Source organism: Crinia signifera, chromosome 5, assembly GCF_055691185.1.
Source record: "Crinia signifera chromosome 5, ASM5569118v1, whole genome shotgun sequence".
Taxonomy (NCBI): Eukaryota; Metazoa; Chordata; class Amphibia; order Anura; family Myobatrachidae; genus Crinia; species Crinia signifera.
Window position 1 is genome coordinate 215,078,675 of NC_139221.1, and position 17,484 is coordinate 215,096,158.

At 47.2% G+C, this 17,484-nt stretch overlaps 1 protein-coding gene across 3 annotated transcripts in view; it reads left to right on the forward strand.

Moving 5' to 3' along the window:
- Nucleotides 1-1,451: 1,451 nt before the first annotated feature.
- HECW1 (HECT, C2 and WW domain containing E3 ubiquitin protein ligase 1) overlaps nt 1,452-17,484 on the forward strand; it is a 404,927-nt gene continuing 388,894 nt past the window's right edge. For all 3 annotated transcript variants that reach the window (XM_083188525.1, XM_083188524.1, XM_083188526.1), the window contains exon 1: nt 1,452-1,705. Coding sequence is in view for 2 of the 3 variants with exons in the window: in XM_083188524.1 (XP_083044650.1) it covers nt 1,673-1,705 (33 nt within the window). In the remaining variant the exon portion in view is untranslated. The remainder of the gene's footprint in view (nt 1,706-17,484) is intronic.

Here is a 17,484-nt window from a genome sequence, read left to right on the forward strand (position 1 = left end):
TATGGGGAAAACGTTCCAGGTTTGCTTGGTGGTATCTCCGGTTCCCTCAAGGGCCATTTGTATGGGGAAAAAAATCCTTCGGAGGCCATATGTAAAAATTTATGTTACAAATTGTCCTGCTGCAGCCGCCCCACGCTCTGTCGGCTGCCACTGAATAGGACTGACAGTCTCCGTCTGCTGTTGATTAAGAGGAATCTCGTGAGAACGGCTGACCTCTCGCGAGAATTCCCCTGTACTTGACTCCCGGCAAAGCTACCATGCGTGTTGGTGGGCCACTCAGAGCGGCTATGGCCCCCGGGCCTGAGGTTCCCCACAACTAGACTCTAGTTAGACAGACAACACAGACCAAAGGTTGACATGAACTAATTGGGAGGCAAGTCGAAAGGTGTCAATGTCGACAACTTTCGACTTGCCTCCCAATTAGTGCACTGCATGCACATGGCTCGCCTTGCTCACCATACTCCGGACCCAATTTTAGTCCACGTGGAGGATAAAGGATGCCAAATGTAAAAAAAAGTATGAAAAAAAAATCATTTTGACCTTTTTATGTGTTCACCTTTTCAAGGTGAACTTTTGACCATGTCGACCTTTTGAGCATGTTGCCCTATTTGGCATTGTTGACCTAGTGCCTGTCGATATTTTGTCTGTGTGGACATTTTGGTGTTGGCCTATTGGCTGTCCTAGACACTGTAGACCTTTTTAGCCGCTTTCCACATAATGACACAATCAAAATGTCCACAAACAAAATTTTAGGATTTAAGGTCAGGGTACCTGCTGACATGGGTGTGGTATAGCTCTCAGACAATAACTAAGTCCACAGTCTTGGTTGACAGTGACAAAAGGTCGACAGGAGTTTTTCCTTATTCATTTTTTGTCAACACCTCAGAACATAGACCTCAAATTAGTGCAAATTTACCATTCCTGATCGGATCCATGCGGATAATAAATCAAAATAAAACTCCATAAAACGTAAAACATTGTGAAAAGCATACGTCAACCTTTTTATGCCTTTTACTTGTGTTGATCTTTTGTCAATGTTGATCTAATGCATGTTGACCTTTTGACAATGACCACCTAGTACACCTTTTGGTGTTGACCTATTGACTTTGTACCTAGACTTTGTGAGCCATCCGGAACCCCTAATATAGGCTGTCGGCAAAAGGATGGTGACTAGATATTGGCTGTTGAGATTGTGATTAGCTCTATACATACAGAAACTGTGTGCGTTATTACTAGGCTAGATAGCTGCATCTTCCTGCTCTGTATATACTAATAATGACAATGGGTGGGGCTCAGTAGTATTACAGGCTGTGTGGTGAGCATTACCTACGGTAGGTGTATATATACAGTACAGTGCATTGGATGTGAGGGGAGGAGGAGTGGTGGGAGGGCGGAGGGAGGACCAGTGATGAGCAGCAGCAGCAGCAGCAGCGTGTGGTTGGCTGCATCCTCCCTGGTACCTAGAGAGCGGAGACAAGTGCGGGCGGCGGCAGCGGTGCGGGCGGGGGACGTCGGTATAGCGTCTGCTGCTGGGATATACTGCGTATATGAGCGGATTGCTGCTCACACATACTACCCTACAGGCTCCCGTGTGTGTTTGTGTGTGCTGCAGTGTTTCGCTACCCGAGTCATGCCTGACACCTGCTGGATATAAAGCCTGGTACAGTGGATTATGATTTATTCTGCCCGGACACTTATTATACAGGTAAAGTACCCTCTTTGTTAGGCCCGTCTCTGTCTCACCTCTCAGTCAGGCTGCCACAGGAGCATAGAGTGCGTCAGTCCCCGCATATATATATAGCGCAGTGACTGTCTCCTGTATAGGCACACATGCTTTGTGTGACACCACAGTGCTGCTGCAGCGTATTGTATACCCTATAGCGGCACGGTACAGGATCTCACACTGGTGTCTGCTGTGTACCCTGTCAGGCATGCCTGCTGCTGTGCTGCTATCCCATAACACAGAGGAAGGACAGCCTGTCAGTGACATGGCACTATAGAACCGGCTGAGAGGCTGCCTTGCCCTCCCAGGGGATGATGGGCTGCTGTGTGCATTATCCCAGGCTGTGCTGCTGCTGCTGCTGCTGGTGGTGATCTATAGGCAGGATGGCCTCGCTATACATAGGGAAGTCTTCCATATGGGAGGCTCAGATGTGGCTCTAAACAAAGAAAACCTCAATGCAGCCTTTTACTGACAGCTGCCTTATAGCATGTGACACTACACAGTCCCGGGGCTGCAAAGCCTGGCTGAGTGATAGCAGGGAGGTATAATAGCATTGTCACCATAGGGATGCTGCAGCTAGGGGTTATGTTGTTGGCTGCCTTGTATGCTCTGAATGTGCCATTGCAGGTGCTGCCAGTGGCTGTACTGAGGGTGAATGGGTGTAGATATGCCAGGGACACAGCACTGGCCAGCTCCCCTCTTACACACTCTCTTTGCGCTATGTATCCTCGCCTTGTCCTTTGGATTCTGTAATATTATGTGACATCTTGACAATACAGTAAACAGTATTTTCCAATGACATTGGTTGCAAGTACAAATGAACACAAGGTTTGATTACAGCTTTTGTGTGCTGTGGGGTTGTATTTATTTGTCCATGATAATATATGACAGAGGCAGCTTTCGCATCATGCAGAGGGAATGATACAGAAATCTGCAATGGACCAAAGCTTGCCTCCAGTGAGCCAGAGATCAGTGCATGATGCCTTCATCTGTAGGGATCTGCACTTATTACTGATTGTGACACCAACTGCTACAATCCATGTTATTATTAATACTGCATTGGTTTGCGTACACAGACTCCATAATACACCTTTATATGAATTTAGGGAAAAAACAGTTCTTTGGGCAATACATTGTATGTTTGTCTCGTAGCTGCCTTGTTGTACTGTTATATATAGTGGTTCTGATTTCCATATCAGATATGGGCAAACAATAAGAGTAATCCATACAAGTTATAAAGGGCCTTGCAAGGTCAGTGTAGGAAGTTCTGTAAGGGAGAAACAGCATGTACCATGTATCTCACACAAAGCACACAAACAATAAGAACACGGCTACTGTGAGTAATCATTTCAATGCACATAGGTGTTAAGTTTCACACAGAGTATGCAATAACCTTTCTGTATGTATAAGGATCTCTACATTGGTTGCTTTGAAATAAAAAAGATGTCCTGCTAATAGATTGTAACCTGTATACCTAGTAAATAGCAATTTGTGTTATTGAAAGCTTCCATGCTGTGCTTACTCAGATAGTAATGGTAAGTCATTTGCATTGTTGTAGAGCATGGGTCTTCAAACTGCGGCCCTCCAGATGTTGTGAAACTACAAATCCCAGCATGCCCTGCCACAGTTTTGCTATAAGGGAGTGTTAAAACTGTGGCAAGGCATGCTGGGATTTGTGGTTTCACAACATCTGGAGGGCCACAGTTTGAAGACCCATGTTGTAGAGTGATACTGTGAGAGCAAGTGGTAGCTTGTGAGAGTAACACAATTGGCAAAGATTATGTCATATAAATACATTCACTTATGACTGTAAATGGTTCCTCATTGGGTAACATCTGGGTCCCTTTATTACCATCTGGCTCAGGATGAGCTAATGGTGCACCAATTAGTGGATGTTAATTTGGCATTCTTATTGAAGATGTCCCAAGCAGGTGACCAGTTGTGTGACCATTCCTGGATTGTTGTTACCACAGAGACTTCTTACCCCTGGAATAGAACTACCGCTACCCTGGAATAGAACTAACTACTACTCAGGAAGTCAGTGAGTCACGGTATTTCACACACTGATCTATCTTCTCTTTTCTTTCTTTCTTTTTTTTTGTACTAATTTGTAAGTGTTTTAACAAGACATATTCTTACAGGCAGAGGAGGAATATTTACTTACTTTTTTTAATGAAGTGATTCAAAAATTATTGCCTAGTCTTCTAAACATAAGACTTTATTTGGGGAAATGTCTTCTGCTTTTCTATAGTACAGAACCACAAATACCAAGCTTTTGTATTGTGTACCCATGAGTAATCAGTAGTATGTTATACTGATGACATGGGAAAGCTTCCTCTATATTGTACTTTCATTTCGGTAAGGAAATATATGGCCGTACTCACTTATGCTATGGCGACGCATAAAACACATGGGGCCAGGTTCAGAGGTGGGCACAGTTGTAGCCATAACTACATGTTTATGCTAATTCCCTTGCAGGTGGTCTTCCTACTGAGATGCCCACCGGCTGTGGCACCGATCCACCACTGTGCTTATTAAGAAGCACCAATGGAGATTGAACCAGGCGCAGAATCTGTGTCCACCCATGGCAGTCTGTTACTCTGGGCTGGCCGTACAGGCTCACAGCAGCATGGCTACTGTGGTCTTGCACTTTCCCATGTTTAGATGTGTGGTCAGTCTCTAGAGGGGGTGTGGCCAGCCACCACATTGGTTTGCCTAACCAGCTGAGGGCAGACACTGTGGCACAGTGCTAATGCCCATGCCTGGGAAGCCAAGGGCTGCAGGTCGAGACCCACCTTGTCTCCAATGTCTGTGAAGTCACCTGAAATGGCTCAAGAATAAGCATCCACTTACATCAGGTTGCAGAGATGAACCAGATTAGGAACAGGGGAGGTGGAGCTGCAGCTGCAGGCCCCCTATGAAAAATAGGGCAAACATTGCAAGCAAAATGGTACTGTCTGGTGACCGTACCAGCTTCCACAAGTGCCTGCTGCTGAACAGACAGTGACAAGTGACGTGTCATGATGCTGGAGAGACATTGGGCAGATGGCTGGAGAGACATAGGAGGTTGGAGGGGACATGGGGCAGCAGGAAACACATTGCGCATGAGTCTGGTTGAACCTGGTATATGATGGTATTGATTATATTCCTACACAGTTCATGACCACGTCACACCTGCAACACGTCTGCAACTGGTTAACCAGCCCCCTGTTACCACCCAGTGCAACTCAAATGCATGCACAGACTGAAAATACTGTCCGCTTGCATCTGACATCACCACCACATCCACCTCTAAATTAGGCCTCGTGTCTGATATGAAGGGATGGGTATCTGGATATGTGGTTGCCCACACTCCAGACAAAGCCTAGCGCTTATCAAGAAATTGATATAAAATAGTAACTGCAAAATTCTGGTTAATTTTATCAGTGTGGAAAGGGGAGGACCCTTTTAACTGCTGCAAGTGCTAAGAGCCTACCAAGCTCTAAAGAAGATACAGAAAATTTGGGGATGGTGCCCTGCGCTGAAAAGTGGGCATCAAAAAATATATATAACGTTACTGTTATGATAGGAATATGCTCACTCTGAAGACAATGAACACAGGACATGTGTCAAAATGAAAAACACTTTATATAAAACACAAGACTAAAATGTAAGACAATAAATTGTTGTACAAAAAGCAATATAGCTATATGAACACTGAACGCTTTTAAAGTAAGCCTTACTGAAGCCTGACCAAAAAATAGAAAACTGGCATCTCAGTTATAAAGTCTTTATAGTAGGTTATGCACTTGATTAGGGGAAGCCGGTGATAAAGGTAATTATTGTGGGAAAATAGCAGCAATGATGTCAGTAGCTATATAGCCCAAGCTGGAAATAGCAGGTGATGTTAGTTTAGGCGTTTAACACGCATAATATTCAGTGGATGAAATGAGTGTTAGTCAATCATACTGGAGAAGTGAAACTGTCTCACCCAGTGGAGATGGTTAAGGGTATTCACCCTCTCACTTGTAGTAGTGGAAACACTACTCGGTTGGTGGTTTAGGGCAGTATACCGGTGAATGTCACGCACGTCCGCTGTATAGGACATGCCCGGTGCCGCTGTTAGATGGTGGATTCAGAAGCTCCAAATGAGTTAGGCGCCGCTGTTGGTGAGGCGCTGACCAGCAAGATCCAACAGGTGGAGGAGGAAGCGTGCATCCGTACCCGTACGATCAGCGGGACACGGCACCAATGTGGGTGGAAGTGAGGTAGTGGTCGGCTTCAGTGTACTGGCAAAGTGCTGGACCGGTAGTAGAGCAACGCATTTCGTCTCAAAGCACAGGATACTTTTTCAAGCTGAGCTTTTTTTTCTCAGCTTGAAAAAGTCTCCTGTGCTTTGAGACGAAACGCGTTGCTCTACTTCCGGTCCAGCACTTTGCCAGTACACTGAAGCCGACCGCTACCTCACTTCCGCCCACATTGGTGCCGTGTCCCGCTGATCGTACGGGTTATCGCTCAGGAATCTCAGAATAATATGGATTGCGATGGCCACTACTTATATCAAATAAAACAACATGGAAAATAAGCACAGCAGGATATCAGTTCACATAAACCATGACAGTAAATATACCTCAGCTCTCAGCAAAATGTCCACAGGACAGTTGTGAATGTGCTAGTGTCCCACTCAGTAACAGGGCTGACCATATGCAGAGGTCAAAGTTGTGCAGGGAAGAGTCAAATGCCCACTTTCAGTAAGGAGGCCTTATGGCCCTTATAGTGTCTTGTTTCCTTACTATAGGCAATAGTGGGGGGTTTCCTGGGGAATGTCCCTGCTAAGTAATATGAGGCAAAGTAGTACCTGCTATATTGCTGGCTTCTGCCACATGAATCTCTGGCTATACTGCTGCATGCTGTTTGGACCCTCTTCTGGGTGCTGCAGTCTGCTCCCTCTCACTCTTCCTTCTCCTCACACTTGGGACTTCTTTCACATGCCTCAGTGCACTTGTTCCCTCTGTCTTTATGCAGCACTCTCCTTTTCTCTCTGACACTGGGGTTGCTGCAGCTCTCGTTCACAGGGAGTTCACAGGGCTTTCTCCTCTCTCCACACTCCCTCTCACACTGCTGCTGGGATCACCTCTGACCTTCCAGTTTCCTGTCTGCAGGGGAGCTGGGACATTATCTGACTCTGTTAACCCCTCACAGCCCTGCTGACAGGGGAAAGGACCTGTTCTGGCAGCATTGGCTGCAATGTTAACAACCTGGGGGTACAGGAATAAAAGGGGTACCCCCTGGGGTGCCACATACCTCCATGCTAGAAATTTGTCTGTCCCCAGGCAACCAACCAGGGGCATTCAATCCTGAGTACAGTCTTTCAATGTCCATAACAAAATATTTGAATGACAACAGAAAACGGTGAACATACACACATTCAACAAATATACATCGCTACCTCTCTGTCACCTGATTATCCAATGTGGGTTCCCTGGGTCAACCATCCCTCCGCCACAGGACTCCCATCCCTCTGCGGTCCAGGTGCTTCACTGCTGTAAATGGATGGCGCCCACTCTCACGGCGTATGACCGGTTCTAATTGCGTCTTGCCTCTTGGCCTTGCTTCTTAGACCTCAGTATCGTCTGCTGAATCCTGATGGCGAATTCCTCTCCTCATAATGTTGTGTATTCACCATTTGTTATAGGCTTCAATCCAGTGGGACAGGTCTCGGCCTTCTCATCTCCCAATGGCATTTCTTCCTCTGCCTTAGGTTCATGTGGTGGCATAGCTGGTTCTGCTTTTGACAGCTCCACGGTCTCTGTCGCAGCCATGTGGACCAAAATCTCAGGGCTTCTCTGCTGTTCTACAATTCTGGCATTTCTTGGCCCTAGTTCGCCGCCCGATAATCAGCATCATCCATTCTTGGTACATACTCCCGCGTTGGCTCTGGAGAACGTTGAGGCCTGGTCGCTTCTTGCCAGTTCTGATGGACTGCCTCACTCCGCACGACTGGTTGTTCACTTTCTCTCGGCGGTTCGCATTGCCTCATGATGTCAGGTTCCGGTGGGTGGGGCATCTGTCCAGGTCGAGGAGGGTTGGCGTTAAAACTGCTACTCTCGCCGTTGGCTTCCCTCGCTTGCTCTCCATTCCTGTTTTGCTGGTAGCCTTGCTGATGGTGCTGTGGAGGCTCACTATGAGGCAGGTGGCGCCAATGTTGCTCTGGGGCGTGTCTGTAGTGCAGCACCGGTGTTCCATTCGGCCCAGTCACTTTGGCAGCCTTGATGCCTCTCCTCCCATTCACCAGTTCAAATTCGACAGCCTCAGCGTCGCTCAGGCTCCGGAAGCAGTTTTTGGGGTCAGCATGCTGGATGGCGGTATAATGGACATACAAGCTACGCCGGGTATCTGCACGTTTAATAAAGCCATACCCGCGTGGTACATCAAACCATAGGACACGACCAGCAATTCTTCTTGGTCTGGTTTGTGGTCTATCCCTCGACTGTCTCACACCGGATGTTCTTGCTGTGTTCTGAAGCACTGCCGGTGGACCTCCTCTCACGTGTCTTCTCGCGGTCTGTGGGCATGCGATGACTTGGTCAGAGGGTAGTCGTTCTGACCTCAATGGGGGATTCCACTGCTGTCTGCGCCTTCTGCTACTTATATCAAATAAAACAACATGGAAAATAAGCACAGCAGAATATCATATAATGCTTGGTGACCAGCGCTCAGGCACTAACATACATATGGTGTGATATGCGTGTGCTGTGAACGTGCTGTGACAGACAAGTCTGTGAGCCAGTGTTTAAAAAAGCAATGTTATTTATTGAAGTGGGGTAAACAAGAATGACTGTACTATTGTGCTCTGTGTAGCAGCAACTGTTGATAGCCGGGGCAGGGCTAAAGGACACAGCGTGCTGGTGACACAGTCACCTGTATGAGAATGTACAGTCGGGTAGGGGAGGGGGGGTAATGATGGGTGGGGGCAAGTAGGGGTCGGGGAAGAACAGTGCGGTGGTACTGGGTGTGGGCGGTGCCCAGTCATTACCCCCCCTCCCCTACCCGACTGTGCATTCTCATACAGGTGACTGTGTCACCAGCACGCTGTGTCCTTTAGCCCTGCCCCGGCTATCAACAGTTGCTGCTACATAGAGCACAATAGTAGTCATTCTTGTTTACCCCACTTCAATAAATAACATTGCTTTTTTAAACACTGGCTCAAAGACTTGTCTGTCACAGCACGTTCACAGCACACGCATATCACACCATATGTATGTTAGTGCCTGAGCGCTGGTCACCAAGCATTATATATTATTCTCTGAGTTGGGACCCACTCGACACAGCAGCCGGCAGATTTAGGTTTGAGCGCCACCATCAACTATTATTAGCATACAGCAGAATATCAGTTCACATAAACCATGACAGTAAATATACCTCAGCTCTCAGCAAAATGACCACAGGACAGTTGTGAATGTGCTAGTGTCCCACTCAGTAACAGGGCTGACCATATGCAGAGGTCAAAGTTGTGCAGGGAAGAGTCAAATGCCCACTTTCAGTAAGGAGGCCTTATGGCCCTTATAGTGTATTGTTTCCTTACTATAGGCAATAGTGGGGGATATCCTGGGGAATGTCCCTGCTAGGTAATATGAGGGTGTAGGTGGCTGTCAGTATGAGGCAAACTAGTACCTGCTATATTGCTGGCTTCTGCCACATGAATCTCTGGCTATACTGCTGCATGCTGTCTGGACCCTCTGCTGGGTGCTGCAGTCTGCTCCCTCTCTCTCTTCCTTCTCCTCACACTTGGGACTTCTTTCACATGCCTCAGTGCACTTGTTCCCTCTGTCTTTATGCAGCACTCTCCTTTTCTCTCTGACACTGGGGTTGCTGCAGCTCTCGTTCACAGGGAGTTCACAGGGCTTTCTCCTCTCTCCACACTCCCTCTCACACTGCTGCTGGGATCACCTCTGACCTTCCAGTTTCCTGTCTGCAGGGGAGCTGGGACACTATCTGACTCTGTTAACCCCTCACAGCCCTGCTGACAGGGGAAAGGACCTGTTCTGGCAGCATTGGCTGCAATGTTAACAACCTGGGGGTACAGGAATAAAAGGGGTTCCCCCTGGGGTGCCACATAAGTGCCCCCTTCTATGTGTCTAGTCCTAACCCTCCCAAATACTGCCTAACCCTAACCCCTGTACCTCACCACCTAAACCTAACCCACCCTCCCTGCAGCCTAACTCAAATTTTCCCCCACCTGAAGCCTAACCCTAACCTTCCCCACCCACCCCAACCCTTAGTGCCCCCCTAGTGCCTAAACATAACACCCCCTTCCTCAGCCGGACTCTAACCCGCCCCAGTATACTTACGTTCGGCATCCCGGTAGTCGGCATCCTAATTAATGTTAAGATTGTGGTTCTGGGATGCCAGCATTGGTATGTTGAACACCAGGATGCTGAACACTTCCCGGGGAATTCAAATAGGTGCCAGGTTGATTAGCCTGGTGAATCCGTGTGGCACTTGCAGTTCTTTGCTCCTCCTCTCCCTGCCCAGCATATGTCCCCCTCTCACTGCCCATTATCTGTCCCCTATCCCTCTCTGCCCAGGATCTGTCCCCCTCTTCCTGCCCATTATCTGTCCCCCAATCCCTCTCTGTCCAGCACCTGTCCCCACCTTCCCAGCATCTGTCTCCTCCCAACCCTCTGCCCCCTCTCCCCATATCTGCACCACTCTCTCTCCACACATATGTACCACCCTCTCCCTGCCCAGCATCTATCATCCTCTCCCTTCTCAACAGGGACTGTTTGTAGGGTATTTTTTCGTAGTCCAGTCTTTTTATACGAAATTGGTCTTAATTCAACAGACTCCAAGTGCATACATTTTTTTTTATATATATAAAAATATATGTCCTTAAAAGGACAAGATGAATATAAGACCTGCCTATGGATCTGAATAGGATGTAATAGTAGTTCCTGATCGGGTGGTGCTTGTGTTCTCCTCAGAGTCCAAAGTGCAAATATAAGGACATATATTTTTATATATATTAAAAAAATGTTATGCACTTGGAGTTTGTTGAATTAAGACCTATTTCGTATAAAAAGACTGGACTACGAAAAAATACCCTACAAACAGTCCCTGTTGAGAAGTATATCAGAGATAGATATTCTAACAGGGCTACGTATACCACCACATGGTCCGATTGGACGAAAAGAAGGACAACACCAGTTCAGTCCATTTTTCATATTTGTCTACAGGAGTGAAATACACCGCCATAAGGCTCATGTATAAGCCCTGGGATATTTTAAAAGTCCAAAGGAAACACCTATATAACAATCTCCATCCCAGTCCAAACAGAGACCACTGTATAAATATTTTTACCCCTGATGAAGTCTTGCTTGAAGACGAAACGCGTTGGGTTTCATCTGTAAAAACAAAGCATACTCCAGTGTCAAGAGAAATCTGGTTTTAAGAAAGTCTTGTTTTAATAAACAGTGTTTTTTATATGCTAATATATGTATGGTTTTTTGAGAAAAAGCTAACTAAGGAAAGACAGAAATTATCATTCTAAGCATAGGGCGCCTGACACTATTGTGGTAGTATATATATATATATATATATCTGATCTATATATATATGTCTAGTGTCCGTGAGTCTCAGAAACACTGCCATCTGCTGGCAGAGAATGAAACTACATCTCTTTCTCACACATGCACAAACACAGAAAGTAGCAGACTAGCTTTCGAAGCTTTTGCTTCGAGCGGGCTTATGTATCATAGCTGCCTACCCTTCTGCATTCTGCAGGAGACTCCCTGAAATAACAGCAATCATTCTCTCTCCCTCATTAGTCTACCAATCTCCCACATTTCACATAGCCCATATTACACTGTTACATTTTTGGGGAAAAAAGGAATGAGAGATATATACAGTTCAGTGGCGTAACTATAGCTCCGCAGCCCCCGCGGTGGCGGGGAGGCGCAGAGAAAGTTTGGGCACCGGGGGTCTGCGGGGCTATAGTTACCCGCTGCTGTTTCTGCCGGTACCTGCCTGCCGTGCCCGGTGCCGTCACGGTCCCGACTCCCGTCTCTCCCAGCGCTGGCTAGTGGCTCCTGCTGTTATAATGAAAACGGACACTTAGAAAATGGCTGCCCCCATACTGCAGACAGTTTTCTGTCTGCAGTATGGGGCAGCCATTTTCTAAGAGACTTTTCATTATAGCAGCAGGAGCCACTAGCCAGCGCTGGGAGAGACGGGACCGTGATGGCACCGGGCACGGCAGGCAGGTACCGGCAGAGACAGCAGCGGGGGGCGGCGAGGGGAGGGGGAGTGGGGGCGCCCAAACATTTACGGCGGGGGGGGGCGCAAAATACGTAGTTACGCCTCTGATACAGTTACATTGAATCGTCAGCACCATTTCCCAGCACTTTACCAAGTATAGTAGCTATTACTAACTGCTTTGGGGCTCATCTACATTTGGATATAAATCATTTTAAAATATTTCTCTCAGATATATATATAAAGCAAGGCTTGTTCCGTGTGGATTTAAATCCATATAACTTTTTATAAAGGTCTAGATATCCCTTCTTTTATAATTCAGATGTCTTTGGCTTTGTCATCACCAATCTGTTAGCATACTTTGTGAGTGAAGAACAGCTGCCTTTTTCAGACCAAAAAGTAACGGCCCTGATCACATACTGTAATTGCAACTCAGTCAAATATGAATACGAACGTAGACACCTATCAAGAATCATATACAGTATGTTGTGGAGGCTGGAGGGCTGGTGCAGATATATGTGATGACAATTCTTACTATCAGCAATGCTAGAATTCTACAGCTGAAACCATGAGTCTTGTGACCTTATTATATCAAGTCACAGCTGTCTGCTGCAGGAAAAGATGATTCCTCTAGATTTTTGCCGCTAAAAACAATGCATGTTGAGCTGTTTTATGTATTGGAAAATGTAACTGTTCTCTCTTGTGTATCTGGCCTCATAACCCCACCTGCATACAACCTAATAGGGTAGGGGTTCTCAAACTATTTTGTTCTTGGACCTAATCAGACAATACAAATGAAAACAGGACCCCAACAAGTCACCTCAGAATCGTTACCACACAAGTGTGGTCAGCAGATTGCACATGTGCAGCAGCATTGCAGAGGCACAACAAGTAAAGTGCTAAAGTGATCACTTAAACCTCTATCACATAGTAAATGCCGGGTCGCCCCCAGGATTTGGACCCGATTCCGCCCCAGGAGCGACTGGCATTTGCGATAAATCATGCCGTATCAGCACCCGGCATATTGCCGGGCGCTGACGTCAGGCGGGAGTGAAGCACCTGACGCCGGGATTCCCGTTCAGACCCCTCAGCGAACCGGTTCAGACCCACGCAAAACACTGCTTTTACCCCGGGTTGGATTGCCAGGTTGCTGGACCCGAGTTATTGAAAATTACCCTTTTACTCATCCAGATGGACTGGGCAAAAAATAACGAGGTCCACCCTGGATATTTGTGCGATGTGAAAGGGGTATATCTTTGTTACACAATTGCAGGGAAGAGCGCCTTACAGAGTTCCTGCCCTGCATGTGTTTTTTTATATATTAATGGTAATGTTAAAGCTTATACCTACTGTGAAGGCTTTGGGGCTGGCAGGGAGGCAGTGGATCTGGTAGGGAGGCAGTGGATGACAAGGGGAGGCAGAGGATGTCAGGAAGAGGGCGACATGGGGAAACAGTGGAGTATGAGGCTGGCAGAGGTTGACAGGGTGGCAGTTTGTTAAAGGGAGGTACAGAGAGTGGCAGTGGGATAGAGACTGAGGCAGTGGCTGCAGGGCCGGCGCTACCCACTCAGCAGCTCCTGCAAAGCAGGGAGGCACCATGCTGAAAAGGCGCTTTCTCCCTCCCTGCTCTGCTAAAGCTGCCTCAGCCCTCACTGTCACTGCCTCCTGCACGCCGCCCACAGCGCCTGTCTGACAGCGGGTGGCAGTATGGAGAGGCTGAGTAGCTCCCTGCACTGCGAACACACTGTCCTCCTCCTGCGACCTGCCCCCTCTTCCTCACGGACACTTGCGCTGAGGCATGTAGTGCTCTCTGTGAATGCCTGGATGACATGTCATGTCCGGATCCGCCCCCTACCCATTGCTCCCTGCGCCTGTCAGCTGTCAATCAAATGACGAACAGGCAGCAGCACCGCCTCCCCTTCCCTCTTCTCAGTGTGCTGTGCCAGTGCCGCTGCCAGTCCTCAACACTCTGCCCCCTCTATCTCCTCCCCTCTTCTTCCATCTCCTCCTTCTCTCCCCTCCTTTCCCCCTCAGTCACGAGTGCTGCACATACTTGTTGTACTGCTTTCGAATCGCATCGCACACACATTGCATGCATGCCGTGCGATGCGATGTGATCTAGCCCATAACGTGTATGGGCTCGCAGCGTGTATGGGCACCTTTAGTGTGGACACAGCACTGAGATGGTGTATGCATACATGTACATGCACCCAAGATCCTCCATAGGATCGCATGTTGCATACACTCCCACAATCGGGCTGCAGCTGGTTGCAATGGCAATGTGAAAGGGCACAAAATGTATGGTTTGCAGGAGGGCGCCGGACACCCTAGCACCGGCTAAGTGGCTAAGTGGCTGCATGGAGATGCTGAGGAGAGGCAGTGGGTGAGAATGATGGCAATGGGTAATGGGAAAGGCAGAGGTATATAGGGGATAGCAGAGGGTGACAAGGATATGAACAGAGGGTGACAGGGAGGCTGTGGGTAATGGAGAATGGCAAGGCTGATGGGGATGGCAGAGGATGGCAGGGACAGAAAAGGGAGGCAGTGGGTGGAAAAAGATGACGAGGGAGAAGCAGTGGTTAATTATTGAGCTTTGCCCTGTCCCTGAACACATCCTACACTGTGCTCTCCCCTGTTCTCCCAATCCACAGACACATCCCAGTAAGTCTGTGCTATGGAATCTCCTCATGCTCCCCAGGCGCTGCTTCCTGGACCCCCCCATGGTGCCCATGGGTGACACCCCCCACCACCCCCTACATGCTGCACTTACTTACAAGAAGTTATTCACAGACTTGTGAGTCAGAGAGCTTGCTCCTCTGAGAGTGACTGCAGTCTGCTGCTGGCTACCTGTTTCTTCTGCAAGTTTCCTACAACTCAGAAGCCCCAGGACATGGGTGTACCTTTGCTTTCTGCCCTGCGCTCCCTGTGGATAACTGCTTATATATAAGGGAGCCAGGGTGCAACCAGCTGGTGGCAGCAGAGGCTGCTTGGCGGGTGAGGAGAGACAGGGCACTGCAGTGTGGGCAAAGCTGCCTGATGGCTTCTCAGATCTCTAAGCCAGATAATGCATGGTCTGAGGTAACAGATGATTATTCAGACTTATTGGATCACTGACCTGAAGCTTTATTTACTAAAATGGCAGTTCTATTGAAGATGGGATGTTACTCATAGCAACCAATCAGAACCTGCTTATTTATTTTGCACCTTCAAGAAGATAATAGATAGAATCTGATTGGTTGTCCATAGCAACATCCCATCTTCAATAGAACTCCCATCTTAGTAAATAAACCCCCTTAGAGATCAGAGAGGTCATTAGCTTAATGGTCAGCAACATGGTCGCGACCCACAATTTGGGGCCAAGACCAGGGAATTACCCAGGGAATTAAATTTTGTTTTTATTATTGAATCAGTTTTTTTGGTTTGTTTTACTGCCATGTTACAGTCTGTGCTTGATATATTAGCGGTTTGGTTGGTACTTTATCTCTTTAGACTACAAAAAATGATGAAGAAATATCTCATAAATGATAAGAAACAGTCATGTGAACAATCTCTTAGCCAGTGACTGATGTGCTCAGATTATAGGTGAAACTAAAAGTTTCTGTTTACCTTGATCGCGTCTCATTTTGTGTTTTGTCTTATTTTGTTTTTATTTTTTTGGGATTGTTTGTAGGTTATGCATAGTTTTTTATTGTTCCTGTGTTACAGGAATGTCAACATCTCGTCCGTAAGTCGCCGACACATTGACTCATGCTGAGGTATCCAACAAGTCTCTCAGTACTACGGTGTATAGTTAGTGCCCGTAACCAAGGAACAACTCCTTCTCATTCAATAGAGGAGTTCTACTTTTCATTGTGGCATTGTCAAATAAATGTTCGATATCAAAATTGGCCTATTATTTTTGTATGCTACAAACAAAGATTATCAAAGCTTATATTCACTTGAACCATTTATTTTCCACATAGAGAGATGTCTTAAATGAATACAGTACTCGCAAATGGGTCCCATGGGAAGAGAGCAATATAAAAAATGTAGGCGCTTCCAGTTGTGTAATATAATTTATAGGGGCAAATACGGCTAAAAAAATCTTATTTTCATAGTAAAATACAAATTTTTTAGGCATATTCGTATTCATATTTATGGCACTTTTGTATTTACAAATACGAATGTATATGCCATTGGAAAACTACGAATAGGTATTACCATTCAAAAGAATGGTGATTCCTAATTTACTAAGAGGCCATATTAAAATACGGCCGCTAATTATCAGCAAACTGCCGATAATTGCCGGCCAAATCCGCCAGGAAAACAGACCTCAATTTCCTAGCGTATTTGGCTTCAGCCTGCACAGATCAGTCAGATCCATGCAGGCTGCAGTGTGTAAAAATACTAGAAAAATAAATAAATAAATAAAAATGTATTGGTTCCTCCCCATGGCCATAACCAGCACCAGGCTGAAAGAGCCGGGGCAGGTTCTAAAAAAATCAGAAAACTGGCCAAATAGGGGTTCCCTGTATTTTTTAAAACCAGGACCCTGGGCCGGGGCTGGTTCCCAAAATATGTGGGACAAAATGACTAGGGGTCCCCCGTATTTTAAGAACCAGGCCCAACCAGCCAGCAGGGTAATGCCACAGCCGGGGAAAGACTTTTTATACTCCCCCCCCCCCCCCCCCCCCCCCGGGCAAAGCATTCATCCCTCTGACCGGTCAGCCAGGCCAGGGGTTCTGGGGGAGTGGGGACCCCCCAATAAAGGGGTCCCCCCTCCAGGACTTACCTGGCCAGGCTGAAGCCTGGTGCTGTCTCCGGTGGCCCTGGCTGGTGGCCACCGGGCTGATAAACTGTAAAAAAATAGAATTAACCATTGTCTAAAACTGTGGAACTATGAGTCCCAGCAAGCCTCCCCCGCATGCTGGGACTTGGAGAACCACAAGTCCCAGCATGTGGGGCATTAAAGGGCCCGCTGGCACTTGTAGTTCCACAGTAATAGAAATAGTATAAAAAACACACACTGACACACATTAAAAATAAAGCTTTATTACATCCAAAGCCCACACATACTGATACTTACCTATCTTGAGCCCGTAGGTAGGTCCCCAGGTCTGGTCTGGCATGCGGGGGAGGCTTGCTGGGACTCATAATTCCACAGTTTTAGACAATGGTTAATTCTATTTTTTTACACTTTATCAGCCTGTTGGCCACCGCTCCAGGGTCACCACCAGACTTTAGTCTGGCTAGGTAAGTCCTGGAGTGGGGCCAGGCTGACCAGTCAGGCTGACCAGTCAGAGGGATGAATGCTTTGGCCGGGGGGACTTGTTTAAAAAGTCTCCCCCTGGCTGTGGCATTACCCTGCTGGCTGGTTGGGCCTGTGGCTGGTTCTTAAAATACGGGGGACCCATAGTCACTTTGTCCCCCGTAATATGGGAACCAGCCCTGGCCCTGGGGCTGGTTTTAAAAAATACAGGGAACCTCTATTTGTCCGGTTTTCAGATTTTTTAGAACCAGCCTCGGCTCTTTCAGCCTGGTGCTGGTTA